We start from the raw sequence: 19,631 nt of genomic DNA on the forward strand, positions 1-19,631 counted from the left end.
CAGAGCAGAGGCAGGAAAAGGCTTTGATCGTGTCGGCAGCACTTCAATGCGAGCATTCACAATCAGGTGTTTACTTTAGCAAAAAGTGGATGACTGCGAGCATTGCCGGGAGTTCTTCAATAAAGAAGGCCGTGTGAAGGTTGCAAGTTCTGCCAAGGACGGTTCAGATGAGGACACGGATGAGGAGAAGGAAACGCTGAAAAACCAGCTGAGAGAAATGGAGCTTGAGCTGGCCCAGACCAAGTTGCAGCTTGTGGAGGCGGAATGTAAAATACAGGTAATGCTTTGGAGGTTCATTTTGGGCTGTATGTGGTATGTCTGCATTCCTAGAAAAATATGTGCGGTGTAGAGGGATTGGAACAGATCCTGTTGGTTGAAACTATAACCTGCTATTTCCTGCATGGGTTATTTAACCAAACATTGGGTCTGAAACTGGTGTATGCAGACAAAATAATTGAAACCGCATGAACCGTATTTACCAGCTTCTACAGCTCCCAGACATCTGCCTGGCTGCAGTGCAGACTTACTGAGGGATCTGCTGCAACTTCTTGGAAGAAATCCAAGCTCTGACAAAGTACTGAATCATGCATTTCTTTATCTCACAATCGATGGGAAATGAAGAAGTAACATGTGACAAATGTTAGAGATGTTTCTTAAAACATGATTGGAAAGCACTCCAGGTATTTGAGGTATTTGTGTAAAATATGACAACATTGTTCTCTTAGCCTAAAACTGGTATGTCGGCACTTCTTGTTCACAGAAAGGTAAAAATGAGTTGGTAGAAAGTTCACTTCCTGTGGGAGCAGCTCCTTCTCAGATGGGAAAGAATTAAAGGGTTTGATGTACTAAAGAAAGCTGAATGTTTCACTGAGGGCAATGACATGGCTTGTTTTGCTTTTCAAAGCTGTGGGTTTTTTTTCTTCTTCAGCTTGTTGTGCTACTTTTAATTTATGTAAGACTCGTTTAACTTCTAAATTGGCCAAGAGATTGTAGATGTCCGAGAGCCTTCTAATTTTAACCTATATAACCTTGTGCTGTGAATACATAACAAATTAATGAAATTACTCTTCTGTTTGCAGGATTTGGAGCACCATTTGGGTCTGGCATTGAATGAAGTACAAGCTGCAAAGAAAACGTGGTTCAACAGAACAATAAGCTCTATAAAAACAGTGACTGGAGTCCAAGGAAAAGAGACTTGTTGAAAAGCAGTTCTGTCAAACTCACCTTCTTAACACAACACCTTTTGTTGCCTTCCTTGGCCAGATGTTTAATTCTGTGACATGAGAGGACCAGAATGTAAATAATATAGAAACACAGCATGTCAGGATTTCATTAGGTCAGTGATAAAGAGGATGGAAACACGAGAGAGGTTTTATTGCTAGACATGGGATCGTCATACTACTGATATTTACCAGGTGATGTAGCTAGATGGAAGCTCTTCAGAGAAACACTCCATTCTGCCGTCTGGCTGGAGGCTTTTCACAGACTAGGTACGAGAACTTACCAAACCCTAATTGTTAAGTTTACATATGATAGGTTTTTTTACAGTTATAACCTTTTTTAATATTTTATTTGAAAGGAAAAGTGTCACTAACAAAGTTTAAAAAAAAAGAAAAAAAAAAAAGAAAAAAGAAAAAGCAAACAACAAAAAAAGACAACTTTAGCAAGAACTACTACGTCAGTGCCAGCAAGCAGTCCCCAGAGGTAGGATATGGAGAGTAGGAGGTGACATGTTTTGCTTTATGAATGGGGATGATTTCAGCATTCCTGTCGAGCAACCCCACTTTTAGTAGACGCAGCATCCATCTCTCTGTGTTTGGCATTTCTTTCTGTTACTAATAAATTCTATGCAACTCCAGGCTTTTTTGGCACGGGCTGCCAATCAAATTCACAACCTGAGGCTGGGAGACTTGTCGAAGTGCTAGACAAGAATAATCAGAATTCTGAGCAAATTTCCGTTTAACTTCTGTGTCATATTGTTTGATCCACATATCAACAGCGTTAAAATCCCCAACACCGGGACTGCTATTAAGTACTAATTATGTGGATGGTCTGACATTTGAGTCTTTTTGTTTGTTTTTTGTCAGGTTTTTTGTTTTGTCGTGTTTGTTTGTTTTGACCGGCTGTAGCAGGCCTTCTGGGAAGCTCTGCCAAAGCTTCCAGGATTTAGTTTTGCACATAGGTATGAATGGGACAAAGAAACAATAAACTGAGATACATACGAGGCAAAAAGCACTGCGTTGAGTGTAGCTGCGAGCATCGATAGCTGTCCAACCGGCTCCCCTGGTAACATGTTCCAAGGTTGTGTAGGTCATTTTTCACGCTCGATGCAGTTGCACTAATAGGTGCTAAACGTGTTTGGATTTCTTATTCATTGGATTGTCTTGAGTTCTCACCAGAAAGCTGTAGAATGGAGTTTTGCACCTTGTAATTTTTTTAATTTATAATGGTTTGTGTTATGCTGAAGTATCTATTGCATCAGTGGATAAATTTTGTGTGCAGTGTGAGTATAAGCTGGTAACAATAAGAGGCACTGGTTTGTATATAAATATATTTGGTTTATTTTGTATTTCTACCTTTTTCTTGTTTATTGTACTAATGCTAGCTAATGTACTCTGTAACTACGGAATAGAACATGCTATGTCCAAGCTTTTTCCTTAACTACATACATTATCTCTATTGTTTAATACCAAAAAAAAAAATACTGTAACTCCATCAATATTAGATGCGTGGACATTGTGGTAGCATAGTTGCAGTGTGTATACTTTATGAATTGAAATATAAACTAGTAAAATTGTATAACTATTTTGTTGTTTCATTTCATTTTAACAGCAAATTAAATATTTTGCAATATAAAATTAATTCTCAAAGTCGAAGCAGTAGCATCTGGAAGCTTCTCTAAGGCTGAAGCTATAGTCATGCTGCAAAGGGCTTTGCTAAAAAAGTCTGCATGTTCTGAGTGTTGCCAACACTGTTTTATATAACAAAATCTAGGGTTTGCTTTGAAAAAAGAAACTGCAAAAATGACCTTGTGCAGCTTGAGGCTTGTGACTCAGTATTTCTCAAACATGTCCAATTTAGAACAGGTTTTTTTTTTTTCATGGCCCTCCAAATTCTGCTTGGATCTGCAAAATAAATGTAGGCTCGCTCTGCTTATCATCATCAGTAACAAATTCTGTGGGGTCAAGTGTTGTTCACGTCCTGTTCACTAGGATTTTCTGGTCACAGCTGAATTGGGGTTCAGCTGTGCGATGGGATGGCTGCGCTAATTGGGTCACGGTGCAGCGCAGGCTCCCCTGGCTCTGTGTGTGCTGCAGAGATAACGACGAGTAGAAATGTATTTTTGTCACCAAAATGACTAAAGGTGACTCTGAAAGCAGCCCCGCTCTAGGAGGCTGTTATCACACTGTCACTTTTCGAACCGTACTTTTGGTTTAAGGGAATGGCATTATAAGGTTGTGTGCAGTCTGTGCTGCTTTGTCTTTCACAGAGGTGCATCCCTTGGTAACTTCAGCTCTGCAGTTTCTCAATAATTGCAACTTTTGGAGAAAGTGTGAAGCTAAATATGGGAAGGGGCGGAGGGGGAAGGAGGAAGAACTCGAGCCCGAAGTACTTGATCTACTTAACCTTCCCCAAAGGGACTGGGAAATAGTCTAGCTTGCTCGTTCCTCCAAAAATGAGGTATTAACGGGAGGGGAAAAGCTGGCTTATTGTTCAGATCTCTTCCACTCCCTCAAGTAAAACTCAAAACTGCATGCAGCACATATGGACATGTAGCATGCATTGAGAAACTGATTTCTTCACAACGTTTTGTAAGAAACATTTTTATAGCCAGTTTTTGGTCATTATGGATTATTTTAGATATCCACCTGAAGGATTTTGATGTTAGGAAATAAATATCAATGTATTTCACATCTGACTCCATCTAAAATATCCACAGCTAATTAAGAAAAATGGATCCTGTGCTGAGATGCACATCTTTGGAAGTGCAATGACATGTGAAACACAAGGAAGCAGGTCATTTTGTAAGAGGAGGAAGATGAATTTGCAGATGTTCAAGGCTATGATTAAGTGAGGTAAAACAAAAAAGCTGGTATAAGCACAAGTATTTTACACGGCTGTAAGCGAAAAGGAAGGAGTGTATTTGGTAGCATTTTGGCATGAATAAGATGGTTAGTTATTTGCTGGTAGTCAATCACCTGTTCACATGTGCCTCTGAGCTGGTTTTGTGCCCTGAACTCAAGGTAAGTGCCCGGTGCTGACACTGGGTTTCAGTCTTGTGTGCTCCAGGCTCCAGCTTCCTAATGCTTTGCATGTTTGTGCTGCATCATTAAGCTCCTTTGGTCTCTAACGTGGTAGCTCTAGCGTTACAATCTCATTTTCGTTGCAGAACTTCTTGGCTGCTCGAGGGTCTGCAGCTGGAAGTGGATATTCCAGTTCTATTAGAAAGTTTTACCTTTAGGCATTGCTGGTAAGCCTTCTTGAAATTTATATAACCACCTCCCTGACTTTTTTTAGCTGCCCTTCTTATCCACGGCAGTGATATAAAGTTCCTGTTATCAAGACGAGGATTTCGCTCCATCTGTTCCGCAGCTTGGCTCGCGTTCATCCAGCCTAACTTTAGACACTCGCAGAGGTGCCTCATGTAAGAGCCTAATCCAGGGAGGCTGCTCAGCCCCGGCGGGCCCTGCTTGAGCAAGGAAGCCGATGTGAGCCAGCCAAACTGATGGTCCTTCTTACATTAAAAAAAATACCAAAATGCGGTGTCTGTGAGCACAGTGAGGACTGCCTTCTACTTTAAATTTTCCTTTTTTTTCTCACTCTGTTGTTGTTGTGCAGTATTATTCCTTCTGTATTACCAATCAAGGACTCTGCCTGCAAAAACCTTCAAAGTCTTGCTACAGTTTACTGCAGCATGTCCATGTGACTTTGAGGAATGAGATCTTGATTTTGCTGCATTTTCTGCATGATAATGAAATATGACGTGTAATCTTGTACTGAAGGGTTTTTCTTAGGATAATCTGGCCACACAGCTGCAGCCCTGTTACAGGAATGGCAGGAACGCATGGACTGTGTGAAAAAACATATTGCATTTAAGAACATTGGGTTTAATATTGAAAGCATTTTCTCTCAATGTTCTAAGTTCTTGAACACAAGAGGAGATGAACAGAGCTGACTTTGAAGTTTATCATGCGAATGACTGTCTGAGATCGATTTAGTTGAGAAGGCGCAGTGCAGAGCAGCCCGAACTCCTCAGGCTGCAAACACCCGCTCAGGCGGGCCGCGCGGCCACCGCCCTCCTGAGGAGCGGGGGGCAGGGCCCGGGGGTGGGGTCTCACATCGATCCCTGATAGGCTGGCGCTCTGATTGACAGCAGGAACAGCCCTTGAGAGACGGCGGCTCGTGGGGCTAGTGTTGGGTGTCGCCCTCGGCCACCTCCCACGGCGCCATCTTGTTTGCTAGAAGCTTCCCGGTAGGTGGGGCCCGGCGGTGCGGCCAGGGAAGGTGCTGTGGGGCGGGGCGGGGGGCAGAGGGAGGGTGGGGTCTGCCCGGGCAGGAGGGGCTCTGTGCTGGCAAACACTGGTGGTGTTGGAGGGTCCTGCGGGGAGCTGGCGCGCCACCCTTGACCTGAGGCCTTGAGGGCAGTAGGGGCCTTTCAGCATGGCACTTCCCTCATTGCCCACACGGCGTCTGTGGGGATGCCTTCGGCAGGCTGCTCTCCCTGAGCTCTCCCGGGCATCTGCAGTGCCATGTGCTGGTGTCTGGAGGACACTAGGGCAGGGGAAGATGGCAGAGGTTTAGAAAAAAGTTAGTTGCTGGAGATCTCTGATACGTTGGGGGAAACCTGTGCTGAGCTTGGTAGTGCATTGACGGTCTTTGTGGCAAAGACATAAAATTTTGTAATTTGCATGGGATTTCGATTGCCTTGTCATTTTTGTTGGCCTTTGCAGACAGCACCATAGGCCCCTCAGGGTAAGGAAGGTGCTGAGGTCTCTTCATGTGCCGCAGCAGCACCTGCTGTTCTGGGGGTTACTCTTCATACTTACATAGTCAGGTTTGTTCCTTTCTTGCGCCAGCTTCGCTGTGAGGTGAATTGAGGCCTCCTGAAGCGTAAAGCTTTGAAATAGGATGTGATAGCTAATAAAGCACTGTGCGCTTGAACCGTTTGATCTATAACGTGATGAGCGGCTGCCTTGTACTGCTCTGCCCGTGGAGACCCTGCACAACAAGAAGCCAATCAAATCAGTAACTGCTGAGCAGGTTACGGCAGTTCATGGTTTCCTCCTCCCTGTTACAGGCTCTGCTGAGTGTTGGTTGTGTGCTGGTGCTGGAACTACAGAAAGCTTGAATAAGGAAAAAAATTCCTTTTCTGCAAATGTTAGAATCACTGAGGCAATGCTTGTATAGATGTGTAAAAGGGAGCTGTTTCTGTGCAGTACCTTATGTGTGTGGAAAAAAAATTACTATAGCTTATGTGTTTATGCATGTAATGCATACGATGTATTTACATATGCTAAAAAGTATTGTAAATAGAACTTTGCTGATTTCTATTCCTAAAGTAGCAGGAGAAGAATATGATTTATTTGATCTCCCACTGAGGCCTGCCAGTTTGCTAACCAATTTTGTGAAATGTTGTTTATTTTTAATTGAGTAATTATATTACACGCTTTGGCCCAAATTGGCATAGATGAAATTGCTGCAGATGGCACTGGGAAAGTCCTGGACCTTGGAAGACTTCTAAAGAGCAATGCTAAATAGCAAGGTTCTTTACCAGAAATGATCTTTCTTGAATGGTCTTTTAATGTTAAATTAAATGTTCTCTGTGCTTCTAGGGAGCGAAAATGTGGTTTAATAAAATTCAGCAATTAGGTAATTCAAGCAATGAATTAGCAGAATCTGTCAGGATGCCAAATAGCATCCAGCCAGAGATGCAGATTTCAAGATAATATTTCTCTTTGTCCTGTCTTATCCTTACTACCTGTGCTATTGAGTCTGCTTGGCATGTCATATCAATTCTATGTATGTCAGAGAAGAGGTAAAGAAAGCAAGCACTTGAAGGTGCATTTCTCATGCTGCACTTTTCATTTATTTGGGGTTTTTTTGCCTTAGGACACTCAAATCTGTGCTGAGTTTATGTGTGTCTAATGATTACAAGTCCTAAACCCTCAGTTTTGCTCAAAAGCACCCTCTGATGAATATTTTCCATCTTACGGTGTGCAGATGTACAGTGTGGTAGAACGGCTGGAATGATCAGACTGCACTGAAGGGTCACTCCTCCCCAGTGCAGGTTCCTTTGGTGCCAGCCCTCACATAAGGCATTACTGCTGGCGTGAGAGGGGCAGATCTGCAGCCCGATGGTCGTTCCTGTGGTGTCACATCTTTAGTTTGCAGCAGTAGAGACAGAGTGGTTTTCACGTACACTTAGGCTCTTCTCAATCCAGTAGGATTAACTCAAATGGTTTTGCAGTAAAGACATCCTATAGCACTATCCTTACGATTTTTTTGCGATATAGAACTCTGCTGTAAAACTGCTGCTTTTTGCTTTTTGTAGTGAAAAGTTTTTGTCATAACTGTGCCAGGAGCTTGATGTTCTGTAGGCAGGTGATGTAGAAAAGATGCCAACCGTTTATTTGGAGATACACTATTGCCGATTGAGCTTTTTCGAAGAGAAGGGTCCACCTTAGGCTCTGTCCTAAAAGGTATTCGGAACTAGAGGTAGAGGCAATAACTATTCGGACTACGGGTTGTTTTACGGGAGTGAGCATGCTGTCTCAGTTATGGTGTTGCAGAGGTTCACCTTAATCAACAGCTTGTATGACACAAGTCGCGATTTTTAGGCAGGTTCTGCAGTGCTTCAGATGGAATCACAGCGTCTCTGGACTCTCAAACTCCAGAAGGTGCAGAAGTGATGAGATTTGCAGGCTGCCAGATACGAGCAGACGCCCTCATCATGTCGAGTGTACAGTTAGTGTATACCATGAATACATCAAAGCTGTGTGTTCAAACTCCCTGCTGTGAGTGTCTGTTAATGCATAGAGTTGTCTGTGGAATCCAAGGTGAAGGACAGGCTTGGAGCCAGATACATAAATGAATTTTGGGAGGTGACACTAGGATGACTCCTGATGGGATTTTCTAATCAATCTGGCCAGTTTACCCAGCTAGGGAAAAGAGAACTGCTGCGCAGTTCTCATTCCATTTCTGAACCTAAGAAAAGGTAGTAAAGTACTTGCTGAGATGAGACTAAGAGCTGTGCCATTGTCAGCTTTCATGATGTGAGCAAAGGGCTTTTATCAATTCTTTTAAGAATACCATAGAAAACCACTGTGGTTTTGGCAGTTCCTGGCTGATGAGAAAAGAGAGATGTGACTTAATGTCTTCTGTGCCCTGAAGGCTTGCGCTAGTTTAAAGAAGTGGTCTTATGGTAGTTTAATAGTGGTGCACCAGACTGAATGGATGGGAAAGAGGAGGAGGATGAAGGCTTGTTGCTTACAGAGTAGTGTGTATCGGAGCTCTCCACCTACCCAGGGCATGGTAGGAGTGCTGCATAATCCTCCTGAGAATTCCTTGTGGAACAAGATCTCATCTAGCACAGAGGGGAAAGGATAGTGTTTCTATAAGATGACTCTGTGTCTCCCTAAGGTGCTTTTTGCATGGTACGGTGAAGAATGCAGTGTGCTGGAGGGGCTGTAGAAGCCTGTGCCAGACTTGTATGAATTATGGATGAGATGTCTGCTGCACAGACACGAACAGCAAACGGTAGAGCTCCTAAGTGCCTGCAGTCTCAGCATTACAGTAACAGACTGTTTTTAGAATCCACTAGCAGCTCAACAGCCTGCTCTGATCTCTTAATGTCTTTAGAAGTTACGTGAGCGAGTTTAGGTTGGCTACAGCAGGATCGGAATAAAACTAAGTAGGAGATACCAGGCAGTTGCACGGTGAGGAGAGACGGATGTGCCCACCTCGTTGTTCAGTCTAGTCAGTATTGTATTACTCCTCCCTTATCTACCCCTGGTTTCATTCCTGTGAGGCTACAGAATGCCAGCCAGCTGCTGGAGCGGGCCCAGCTCCTTTCATGAGCTGTCACTGACCAGCAATTGCCAGGCTTCTGCTGAAGAGCTGTCAGCCATCTCAGCACCTCCGAGACGATAATCCTGAGGTAGCTTTCTGAATGACCTCTTAATAAGCTCGCTAACATTAAGCACGTACATAGGTACAGTATTATACTGATATAAAGGGTAAAACTGACCTCAGTTTCAGCCAAGTGTTAACGATGTTTTCTTAACTGACTGTGTTCAGTTCTTTATGGATCTTGAGTGCTAAATATTTGATGCAGCTCTGAATTTTAAGTGACGCATGGTTTAGTGCTTTTTGGTACAGTGGTCTCTCAGTAGTTCTTACGTGCATGACTGACTTGTTTGGCACACAACAGCAGACTCGGGTGGCTGCACACTGTTTTGATGAGTGCACCAAGTCTTATTCTGGTTGTCGTATATACTAAGCTGTGGGGTTCCATACATCACGTTTTATTAAGAGCAATCTCAACTTTAATCAGCTCACAGCAGTTTTTAATCCTTCCTCAAGGTTGATCTCCTCTGAATTTGATTAATGACCTCTGCACTGAGACTTGAAATGCTGAATTATAGACCAGAAAAAACACTTCTAAGAGAGAAGATAAGAGCATATGATAAAATGACTTCTCTATCTTCCCTTCTAGAGTAAAGCTGTGTTCTGTAACTCCAGGCAACTGGCCATACTTGTATATTCCAGTAAATCTTGTAAATTTAATGTAAGTTACAAGAACCACACAATTCTTATGGTATCCTCAACTCTTGCCCTCAATGGCTCTGGACAAGGAAATTGCTCAGCTTTGGTTCAGACCTCAGGGGACAAACTGGGACCACAGAAATTTAATGTTTAGAAAATAGAGTGAAATGAGAGGGGCAGGAGAAGAAAAAAAGTTTGAGAGAACCTTACTCATTCTTTATGTATCCAATTTATCTTTTAAGAAAATAGACATTGAGTGGTTTTTTCTTTTTCTTTTCTTTTTTTTTTCCCTTTCTTTTTTAGCTGCCTTGGCTAGTCTCATCACAGCCTTCTCTGGGCTTTGCTGTTACCACTTCCATTGGCTAATGGGCAGTGGTATTTGGGCACAGCAGCCCTTGCACAATTCGGTCCTGTGTCCTCTATTCACTGCCATGGTTGTGAAGGAATGCATCCTGCTTGTTACTGCATGAATGTGCTTTAGGTCTACATCTCCAAAATCACAACTTTGATAATAATAATCTCTGATAAAACTGCAACCTTAGGAAGCGCTGTCTTTCTGTTCTGCTGAGCCTGACTAAAGTAGAAGGGACTTCTGTGGTTTGGCTTCCTCGGCTTCAAAAATCCTTAAAGCCAATTTCCTCACTGTAAACAAAAAAAGCTCAACCCAGTCATATGGCCATAATTCCTGTTTACAGAGATAAGCCTTTATTGTGTGCTATTGGAAGCAAATGGGACATGGTTACGGTTTTATATACAGAGAAGTCTGTAGCATTGGGTTACAATCAGTGGCAAATGAACCAAGATTACAGTGCAGATTGAAGTGTTGTGTACAGTTAATAACAGTGGCTGGTGTACACACCACAACACAGAAGCCAAATGAAGCCAAGTGTACAGGGTACAGCATCACGTGAGGAAGCAACTTAATGTACAAAGAGCATTCCATTTACTTTACATTTGCAGGCTTTTTTTGGCTAGTGAGTAGATACGGCTCAATTTAAAATTCAGTGTGCAGTTATTTTTCTTCCCACTCAACTGCTACCAAATTAAGACAATTTGAATGTTCAGATTACATTTTTAATGCTATAAATAGCTAACGCTGTCATCAAATTACTTTATTTGAAGTTGCTTTATTTACAGTATAGTCAGGAATAGTTTGTCATTGTTCTCTGCAGATTACAAATCGGGAGAAATCTTAAAATATTTTGAAAGTAGGCTGTAATTAGACCACAAGGATCTCTTGTACTTCATTTGGAAGTTTAATTCTTGGTAATTTCTTTTGAGAGAGATTTATTGGGAAGAAAGATGGAATTGTCCACCCTATTACTCATTTGTGGACTTTGTTCTAGTGTTTCAGGTTTAGATAGTTCAAAGGTCATACTTCTTTTTATTCCACGCCATATCCATTCTTAGTGTAAAAATAAACACTGTCCTCTGTGGATAAATAAATCCATCTGTTGGCTGCAGGTCAGACCTCTATTGGTGAAAGAGATTTAGAAAAATAGACCTTTTCTTTAATGTTTACTATGCTGACCCACAAAGGAAAAGTGAAATTCATTCAAGTCTAGAAACAGAAATACAGTACAAATGATTTATAGAATTGTATTCCTTCCTTCTACAAACTTGCTGAGCATGAAACGCTGCCCCAAAGCACTGCCTCTGTCTTTTCTTTGTCTTGTAGAAGTAATTGCCATCAGAAAAGTAACATCATGCCGTGCTGCCGGATTTCCTGTCTGCCTTCTAGTGTGCAGACTCTTGGCAGGGCTCTGCCTCCTGAGCATTCTTTGCTTAAGAGTTCTTTTGATGGATGCGTGGTGGTAGTTTGGGGTATACAAGGGGGATGTTTTAGCCCAAATTAGCAGTAATTGTTTTAATGGATTTGACTGATGGTGATTTTTGGTGAGTGGAAACTCAACCATTAAAAAAAAAAACCAACCAAAAATCAACAACTTATGAATTGGACTTAGAAAACACCAGCCTTTCCTCACAATCTCTGCTTCTGAGACTGCTTCCCATATATGTCCTTCTCAATAAGGGGCCGGTACATTTGGCAGTACAGGTTTCATGCTCAACTTTGTCACCAAGAACCGGACAGGACTTTAAAAGCATACAGCCCACTGGGATTACTCTGCTGTCATATCTCAGTGCTTTTGAGAGTCCCTCCACAGCAGTGTTGCTCTCTTTGAAGTGCAAGTGTCCCAGAATGGCTCGGGGACAGCTGGAGGACAGGTGACATTCTGGAGTGGAAGTAGTAGTTAAGCACCAGTTGTTGGCCCCTGCAGAGGCTGGAGAACAGAATTGCTTCATGGAGAGCTTGTCGACCTAAAAAGCTTAGTCAGTTTGATCAATAAATATTGACTTAGGGTTAGGATCAGAAATAGGACACTGCACTTTGGAACTGGAAGACAGAGTCAACTTCCTCCCTTTTCTGTCCAAAAGGAGACTGGCTTTAACACATTTGTCCTTAAGGACCTTTGTGATGTCTGATGTACAACTCACTAAGCGCATATGAGTGTATATGTCCCTTTTCAGGGAAGAATAAATGTATGACTGGACAAAGCTTCGAGGCTTTCTTCTGCAGTCTTTTTAGTTTAAACATCTGTTTTATGTCATGTTGTCCCTGAAGGCATATTTACCCACTCTTAAATTATGCAGCATTGCCCAGAGAATGGCTCTGTAGTTGATTACGCTCTCTGCAGTACAGCCTCCGTTTTCTTCCAGTATACGTGTATTTCCATGCAATAGATGCTATTAGAAAACTACACTTGTCTTTATCCTGTTATTTTGAGCAAGGAAGCAATGATTCTAGTTTAGAAACACAGTAAATAATCTGTACAGCAAATTAGAATTTTCATAATAAAATTCATATCGCTAACTTTTCAAAAGCTGTACTGCTCTGAATGCTGTTCTTTAGCCCACCATTATTCTGCTTTGAGCAATATCACTGTCATCTTTTATAAACAGCTCTTCATGGAAATAATGAAAGAAGAATACGCTCTCTCCTACACTGACTAGATTTTACTGTGTTAGTTTACAGGATGCCCTTACAGAACTACAAGAGCTATTGGGAGTGCACAATACACACATTTCCGTATGCATAGATCATTAAATTGTAACAGTGCCAGTAGAAAAGCAAAACCTGCCAAGATGGTCTGTTCTTTTAATTAAGCTTGATTTATATGTGCTTCTTGACTTAAAATGCAGTTAGTGTCCACTGCTGAGATGACACAGTACCCTGAGTAACTTTGTATTGATTATGCTTACACAAGCTTGTGCTTTTCTAAGAACATAGAAATGAGCACAAAGAAAATAAGTACATCAGGTTGTTTCCATGGAACACTGTTAATCAACTTATTCATAGCAGCTTCAAAGTATGAAGTTGAAACTTACCTTCTGCTCTACTCCCTTCGAAACAGCTGAGTGCTATAATTAACTCCCTTCTAGCTTAAAAAAAAAATAGAAGTGGATAGAATGTCAAAAGATGCTTTTCTGGTAAGATGAACCTACTTTGTCATAACAAGTTACACCAATATTGGTGACCTGAAATATGTGCATTACAACATGTAGATGTGGAAGCAGTATCTGCTTTCCCTTGTTGCCATGCTGTTCTGTGTAAAAGCAAGTTGTCTACAGTACTGTGGGCATTGTGAAAGTAAGTTACTAGTAATCCTTTAGGGAAATTACTATTATTCCTTTCCTTCCCTTCTCAAAATTCAGTTGCATGCTATATACACTGCCTGGAGCAGCCTCCCTATTTTGGATAGGGAGGAAATGTAATTTGTTCATTGGAATTTTCCTGTTCCTCTTCCTCCTCTGAAAAACCTTCTGTCCTGGGCTTGTTTACTGAACAGAAAAAAAAATAAATTAGTTTCCTGTAGTAACATGACTAGCAGCTTTTGGTCTGCTATATGGCTAGCTTAAAACTCTTCTCTAATTTCTTATAAACTCTTGAAAAAACAATACCATCTCCCCCTCCTTTTAGTTTACTGAGGCTCCTGGTTTACCAAAGCAGACATAAATCTCCTGGTTTTACCACAGACTCTATTACAGACTTGGAAAAGGCAGTGCAACTTTCCCACCAACTCCCTATCTACAGTGCTCAACCTTTAGGGCTGGAGAAGGGCATTCTAGCTTCATTTTTTTCTTTTCTTGCTCTCTCTTGCCTCAGTCTGTTCTACACGGACCAGATGTATTCAGCAGGCATGTGTTCAAGTAGAAGCAGCACTACCCTTGCGAACGCAAAGCAGCATAAGGCACCTGGAGCTTCTAGATCTAGGTAAGAGGCAGGAATGAGGCCTAAATCTATTTTGGAATTGAAAACTAATTGCAATTCTTACTCATTCCAAATCCCCTCTACCAATAAATGAAAGGTAGCCAATTACATTCAATTAATGCTTTTTAGTATTAATGTAATTTGTTCAAGTAGAGATAACAGTCAAGAGGTTTTCACAAACATGCACTTCTGGCTAGCTGTAAAACATTTTGATGTTTACTTACACAGCTTAGAAGAGACTGTACCTTCCATTTTCTTACTGCCACAAACTTTTGAGGTTGGAAATCTGATAAATTCAGTCTCAATCTGTGGTTAAAATTTTTATGTGCTCTTTAAATTCTTGTTTATCAATAGATTATTAATTAAACATGGAAGAGAACTCTCCCACTGAGAAGGCTTCAGTCTTTGCAACAGTTTCTGCAGACTTGATGGTTTCTTTTAAAGTACAGTATATATGACCTTAGATTGTTCAGAGTTAAGGCACCAAATAAAAGATAAAACAACATCTAAAATAAGAAACTTGCTTTAGAACTACACATCTCCACATACCACTTCTGGACATTTAACTCCTCTCAAATGTCAAGGTAAACATGTGGTCTGAATGTTTCATATACACAGGAACTGGAGAAAAAACCACTTTACTAAATTTAAATATGATACTATGATGAACTTTTTCTCTTACAAACTCACATAGCTACTTCTGATATGGCATTGTGTTGCCTACACAGTATGAGACAGGCCTAGCAGAAGCAGCACCCTTTCTCCTAGAAGACTCCAGACTAGAAGAACAGGAATATTTGTCCTACTCATGGTTTTGTATCATCTTAAACATCAGTTACAAAGGAACAACTGAATCAGTCCCATTTCCATGAGCAGAATGGGAAAAAGGAAGATGCTTCAGAGCACTAGAAAACGTGGACATAAATAGGTATGGATTTAGATGAGACAAATAAAGCTAAGGAGACATAAATTCTGGGGTTAAGTAATAAAACAGCTTTGTGATGACAATTCTGTTAATGTCAAACACTTAATTACTAGTGGTTGACGTTGAAGGGAAAGTACAGGTGAAAACTGCTGCCACAGTCCATAGGCATAGGACTTCAGGGCTGAGTTTCTCCAGTTAATTGCTCTAGAATCACTGTAACAGAGTTTTCACCTTACAGGAGGGATCAGATTCACAGCAAACTAGATGTGCTAAAACAGAAGAATGAAATCAATGAGCTGTTAGACAAGTCTCATATACTATAGATAGTGGATGCAACTATAATACCCCTTTGCTTTGCTTTAAACAGGTCAATAAGGTATCTCATTTTTCAATAGATTTATTCAGCAGGAAGCCCAAGAGGGCCTGTATCCTGAACATTTGAGCTGAGTTACTGTTTTTTAAGATGGTACAACCGTTCTTACAGAACTCCTTGGTGAGTCCAGCAGAGAGCTCATTTTCATTCTTCTGATGCCAGAGAGGTCCTAAGTCAGCTTCATGCCTGAGAACAGCAATCTGAACTTCATATTTACGTATCTCATCACGTATCCAAAAGAATCCACTGCACCAGAGTTCTGTGATTCTTGTGCCTTTTCCCAGAGCCACTGGAAAGAGTAGCTGGTTTTATAAGCTGCTCTGTGACTTGGAACTCATCTGAAGCTGGGCCATATTTTCCCTTGATTAAGTAACAGGCAGCTGTCTACAGAGAATTTAGCTAAAGGCAGGAAGTTCTAATACTGAATGATCGTGTCTTAGCCTACCAAGCAAAAGAGACAGAGGGAAACTTACAATTTTGTCTGAGTAAAGACTGAAATACTTTATTGTCTGCTGGGTCTTCATTTATACGCTTCTGGAGAGATGTTCAGGAATCCCACCTCTAGACTGTGGTGATCTACGAGCTCTCAGAAGCACAGATGCAGAATTACAAATGAAGCAAGGGACAATTTCTGTCAGGGGATCAGTGACTGAAAAGACAGAGACTGCCAGGCTCACTCTCCAAGACAGTGCTGGGACTGGATCAGGGATGGTACATTAAAGCTGTTCACATTTACTGCTATCTTGGAGTTTTAGAAGAAGTGCCAAAAGTTTGATGTTCCACAGTTGAACAGCCAACAAAACAGGAGACTTTTCTTCCTAGACCACTTGAAAAATCTTCATGCCACTCTTACTTCATTTTCTGCTTCCTAATAATGCAAGCAACTTGTGGTCTGGGAAATCTTAATGAAAGCAAAAAGCCTCAAATAATTTTAGATTTGTGCACTTTTCCCCAGTTAAATTCTTTCAGTGGCTAAAAGATATAGTTTTTTATAAAGACACACTTTATATCTTTTTTTCCTACGAGAAGGCAAGTGTTGTCCTAGAAAGAATCCTAGTGTCCAGTGATCAGAGATACCAGATCAGTTTTCACAGGTCTTTCTAAATGAGTAGAAATAGTCCCTTGGCACATGAGTAAGTTGAAATATTTGTAGGAAAACTTGTTTCTCTGAAGATCTTCATAGGCTGATTAAAGGTTTTTAAGAATCTAGAAACCTCTGTGTAAAAATTCTGTAATTTGAGAGAATCAGTTTTTTACTGGGTTGTTAGAAGATGATCAGAAAAGGCAGGGACGGAAGACAGAATTCACAGAAGCAAAGGTATTCAATTGCACTGGAAGTCATGGCAGCAGGGTTTAAAGCACATTAAAAGCAGGAGCCATGACAATTGCTGAATCACCTAATTAGCTCACTTTGGCTACATGACAGCAAATTGGACAGATTAGAAACCACCTACCCAGGCACTAAATTGCCTTTGTGAGGGTTGGATGGTGCACTGTGTCCAACAGAAATTGCTGGGGCAACAGAGGCTGCGTGTTCCACATTCCCTTGGTGAGTGTAGGCTGGCCCCTCTCCATCTAGCTGGCACAAAGCCCAGCAGTAAGGTCTCCGTGTTCCAGCTCTTGACATGTGCTTAAGGAAGCCAGCAAGCACTGGCAGGGAGGCCAGGATGGCAGGAAGCAGCTCGCCAAGCCCTCCAAACCAATCTGCTTGCCTTAAAACCTTCTCTAGATAGAACGTGTCTGGAGAAATCTCACGTGGCTAGCAAAGTAAGAAGTCCCACCTTATTAAATACGTTCATATACTGAATATATTAAAATAAATAGACTAAATAAAGAAATCCTGCCTTATTAAACAGATTACTTCTTCAAAATTCACAGTTGCAAGAAGGCAAGTACCTACCAATTACAAGTTCATATGCAAGAGCAGCTAAAGGCAAACAAATGCCATTGTAACAATGGAACAATCTATATTTTAATCTCCCCATTCTGTAAATAACCTCGCTTTCCTCCTCCAAGCAGACAACTGAAGCTCACCAGTTGTTTTTCCAAAGTCAATGGTAATGCCATTCACCTCTAATACAGACAACACATTAACCAGGTCAATTCTTGTTGTAAAGCTCTGGCTTCTTTTAATCCTTTAAGCGTCAGACACCCAAATACACATGATCATCTGGTTAGCTAAAACTAGAGCTAAGGTGGGAAGTGTACAGGCAGACTTTCCCTGTTGTCCTATTTATATATGTACTAATTGAAAGGAACTTTTTCAGAATTCTTTTCCGTGAACCAGAAATTCAAGCTATAACACTTCTGCTTCACTGAAAAGGTACCACAAAATATGCAACAATATGAGCAGCTGCACAAAGCATATTTAACTAGGTTTACATATTTGGCTGTTGGGTATATTCAGAAATACAAAGCTCAGCCATAAAATAGACCTCTAGTCTCACAGAAAAGGCACTTTAGACCTTGCTTCTGTGAGGAGACTTCTAAAAGAAAACCTGCAAGTTTTGTGCAAAAGAAAGGAGTTTCTAGTTCTGCCTTAGCAAAACAGTGCTTGTTACAGCATTGATCAAGTAGATCTTACCCAAATTACTCATCAAATCATAGCCTGGTATTTCAGTTAGGTTAAAACCTACTGTTAGCATTTAACTGCTCTCTCAAATGCCAACATATTAGGCACTCAAGAAGCCTGCATCAGTGACACTTCAACACATGGGAATGTTTTGCCCAAGTTCCACTGTCAATGAGACAGATTCCTAGGCAATCTTGCACCTTAGGATCTTATCACTGATTCCAAGTGGCTGCAAACCCCAGGATTTAGGAGTCTTAAGTACACTGGGTATTTCACATGTCAGGAAATGGTGCCTCTCCTACTGAGAAGGGGAGCAGCAAAAGCAAGGAGACAAAATTTCATACACAAGTACTTGCATGATGAACAAAAATGTATTAGAGAAATGTAGTACCTTTTCAGTGAAAAAAAGAAGATCCAACAAACTGAGAACTTAAAAAAAGCAGAAGGGTGGAATCTTAGGATTATTAAAAGGGTAACGACAGAAAAATACGGAAATCCATAGCCAAAGCACTTCTGATGGAAACCAATACAAATGGATTAAGCTGCCAAGCACAGGCTACAAAGAAACAGATTAAATGAGTCAGCAAGACATTTTATTAATCAGTCCTTGAACTGGACAGTGCTTGTCAGGCTGGCATCAGTTAAGCCTAGGAAAGAATACTCTAGAGAAGTTCATTATAATGCACCTTAACATTGCCTTGACACATAAAAAATACTGTCTTCTGAAGGAAACAGAGCAGCCCGCTGCTCCACTGTTAGCACTGCTAAGCCTGACAGGCTGAAAGAATGAATTGAATTTTAAGTGAGCTTCAGACCAAGCCCCAAGTTTTCATCTGCTGTCTATCTTCAAGGTGCAAATCTGCACCACCAAATGGCAAGGACATTCTACTGGCTCATCACTTGCACCTGCAAATGTAATCAAATGGTTCTGTGCTTTCATGGCTCCTGAAGTTCGTTTCCCCAGGTGCAAATGTATAGACCACTTGCAAGATCAGTTTTCCGCCTAGAGCAGCAAAACTAACAATATTTAACAGCTATCTTTCTATACCTGGCTATGAATTCTATCCAGACATAACCTGAGTTACGGATAACCTACACATGCAGTTATTTACTGAACTTGAGGTTTTCAATACTGAAATGAAATCTAGTTTATTTTTCCTATTTTGATGCAAAACAACAAGCTCTGGGCCTGATATACTACTATATATTCCATAACAAGTGTTTTCCTGTTTTACATCAGTATAAACTGTGATCAGTCAGGGTTTTTTAATGTTTTCATCTCTGAACTGAGACCCTAAAATGCTATTAATAATACAACATCATCAACTCACTCCCTTTTGCCCCCCCCCCCTTTAAACCTTTTTTATATTAAAAAAGTTGTTTCCAGCAACTTCAAATACTGCAAGTACTGCAATTGTGCAGTACTGTACTATGCAACTTTGCATAACACAAGGTTATATAAAGGCAAGTTTAAAAAAACCCCACACTAGTATTTTAAAACTACACATACCATGTGCACCGTATAGGTCATAATCCAAAACAATTTTAATCCAAGTAAAATATGTGTTAAAACATTTACTACAGAACTAAAAATAGTTATTTTTGGGTGGCTGTATCCTAATTTCTAGCTTTAGAAAACCACAGCTAGGCAAATTATTCATGCAGAGTTAAATCACTGCCTGCCTTCCTCTCCTCCCACTGCACCCACAAGAGGGAAGCAAACCTG

General features: G+C 41.0%; 2 protein-coding genes across 6 annotated transcripts in view; one reads left to right on the forward strand and one right to left on the reverse strand.

Annotated features, from left to right (window-relative positions):
* Positions 1 to 2,783, forward strand: part of RABGAP1 (RAB GTPase activating protein 1) — a 63,052-nt gene extending 60,269 nt beyond the window's left edge. For all 3 annotated transcript variants that reach the window (XM_065648365.1, XM_065648368.1, XM_065648366.1), the window contains 2 exons: positions 80 to 277; positions 1,080 to 2,783. In XM_065648365.1, the coding sequence (XP_065504437.1) occupies positions 80 to 277; positions 1,080 to 1,202 (321 nt within the window). In that variant the 3' untranslated portion in view covers positions 1,203 to 2,783. The remainder of the gene's footprint in view (positions 1 to 79; positions 278 to 1,079) is intronic.
* Positions 2,784 to 10,473: 7,690 nt separating this feature from the next.
* The window catches only part of STRBP (spermatid perinuclear RNA binding protein), a 60,493-nt gene continuing 51,335 nt past the window's right edge, over positions 10,474 to 19,631 (reverse strand). Inside the window, exons 19-20 of one of the 3 annotated variants that reach the window (XR_010607274.1) lie at positions 13,153 to 13,202; positions 10,474 to 12,047 (exon numbers count right to left, since the gene is read on the reverse strand). The gene's annotated coding sequence lies outside the window, so the exon portion shown is untranslated. Of the gene's footprint in view, positions 13,207 to 19,631 lie in introns of all 3 variants that reach the window. The other 2 variants (XR_010607275.1, XM_065648575.1) reach the window with 2 other exon arrangements.

Source organism: Caloenas nicobarica, chromosome 19 (assembly GCF_036013445.1).
Source record: "Caloenas nicobarica isolate bCalNic1 chromosome 19, bCalNic1.hap1, whole genome shotgun sequence".
NCBI lineage: Eukaryota > Metazoa > Chordata > Aves > Columbiformes > Columbidae > Caloenas > Caloenas nicobarica.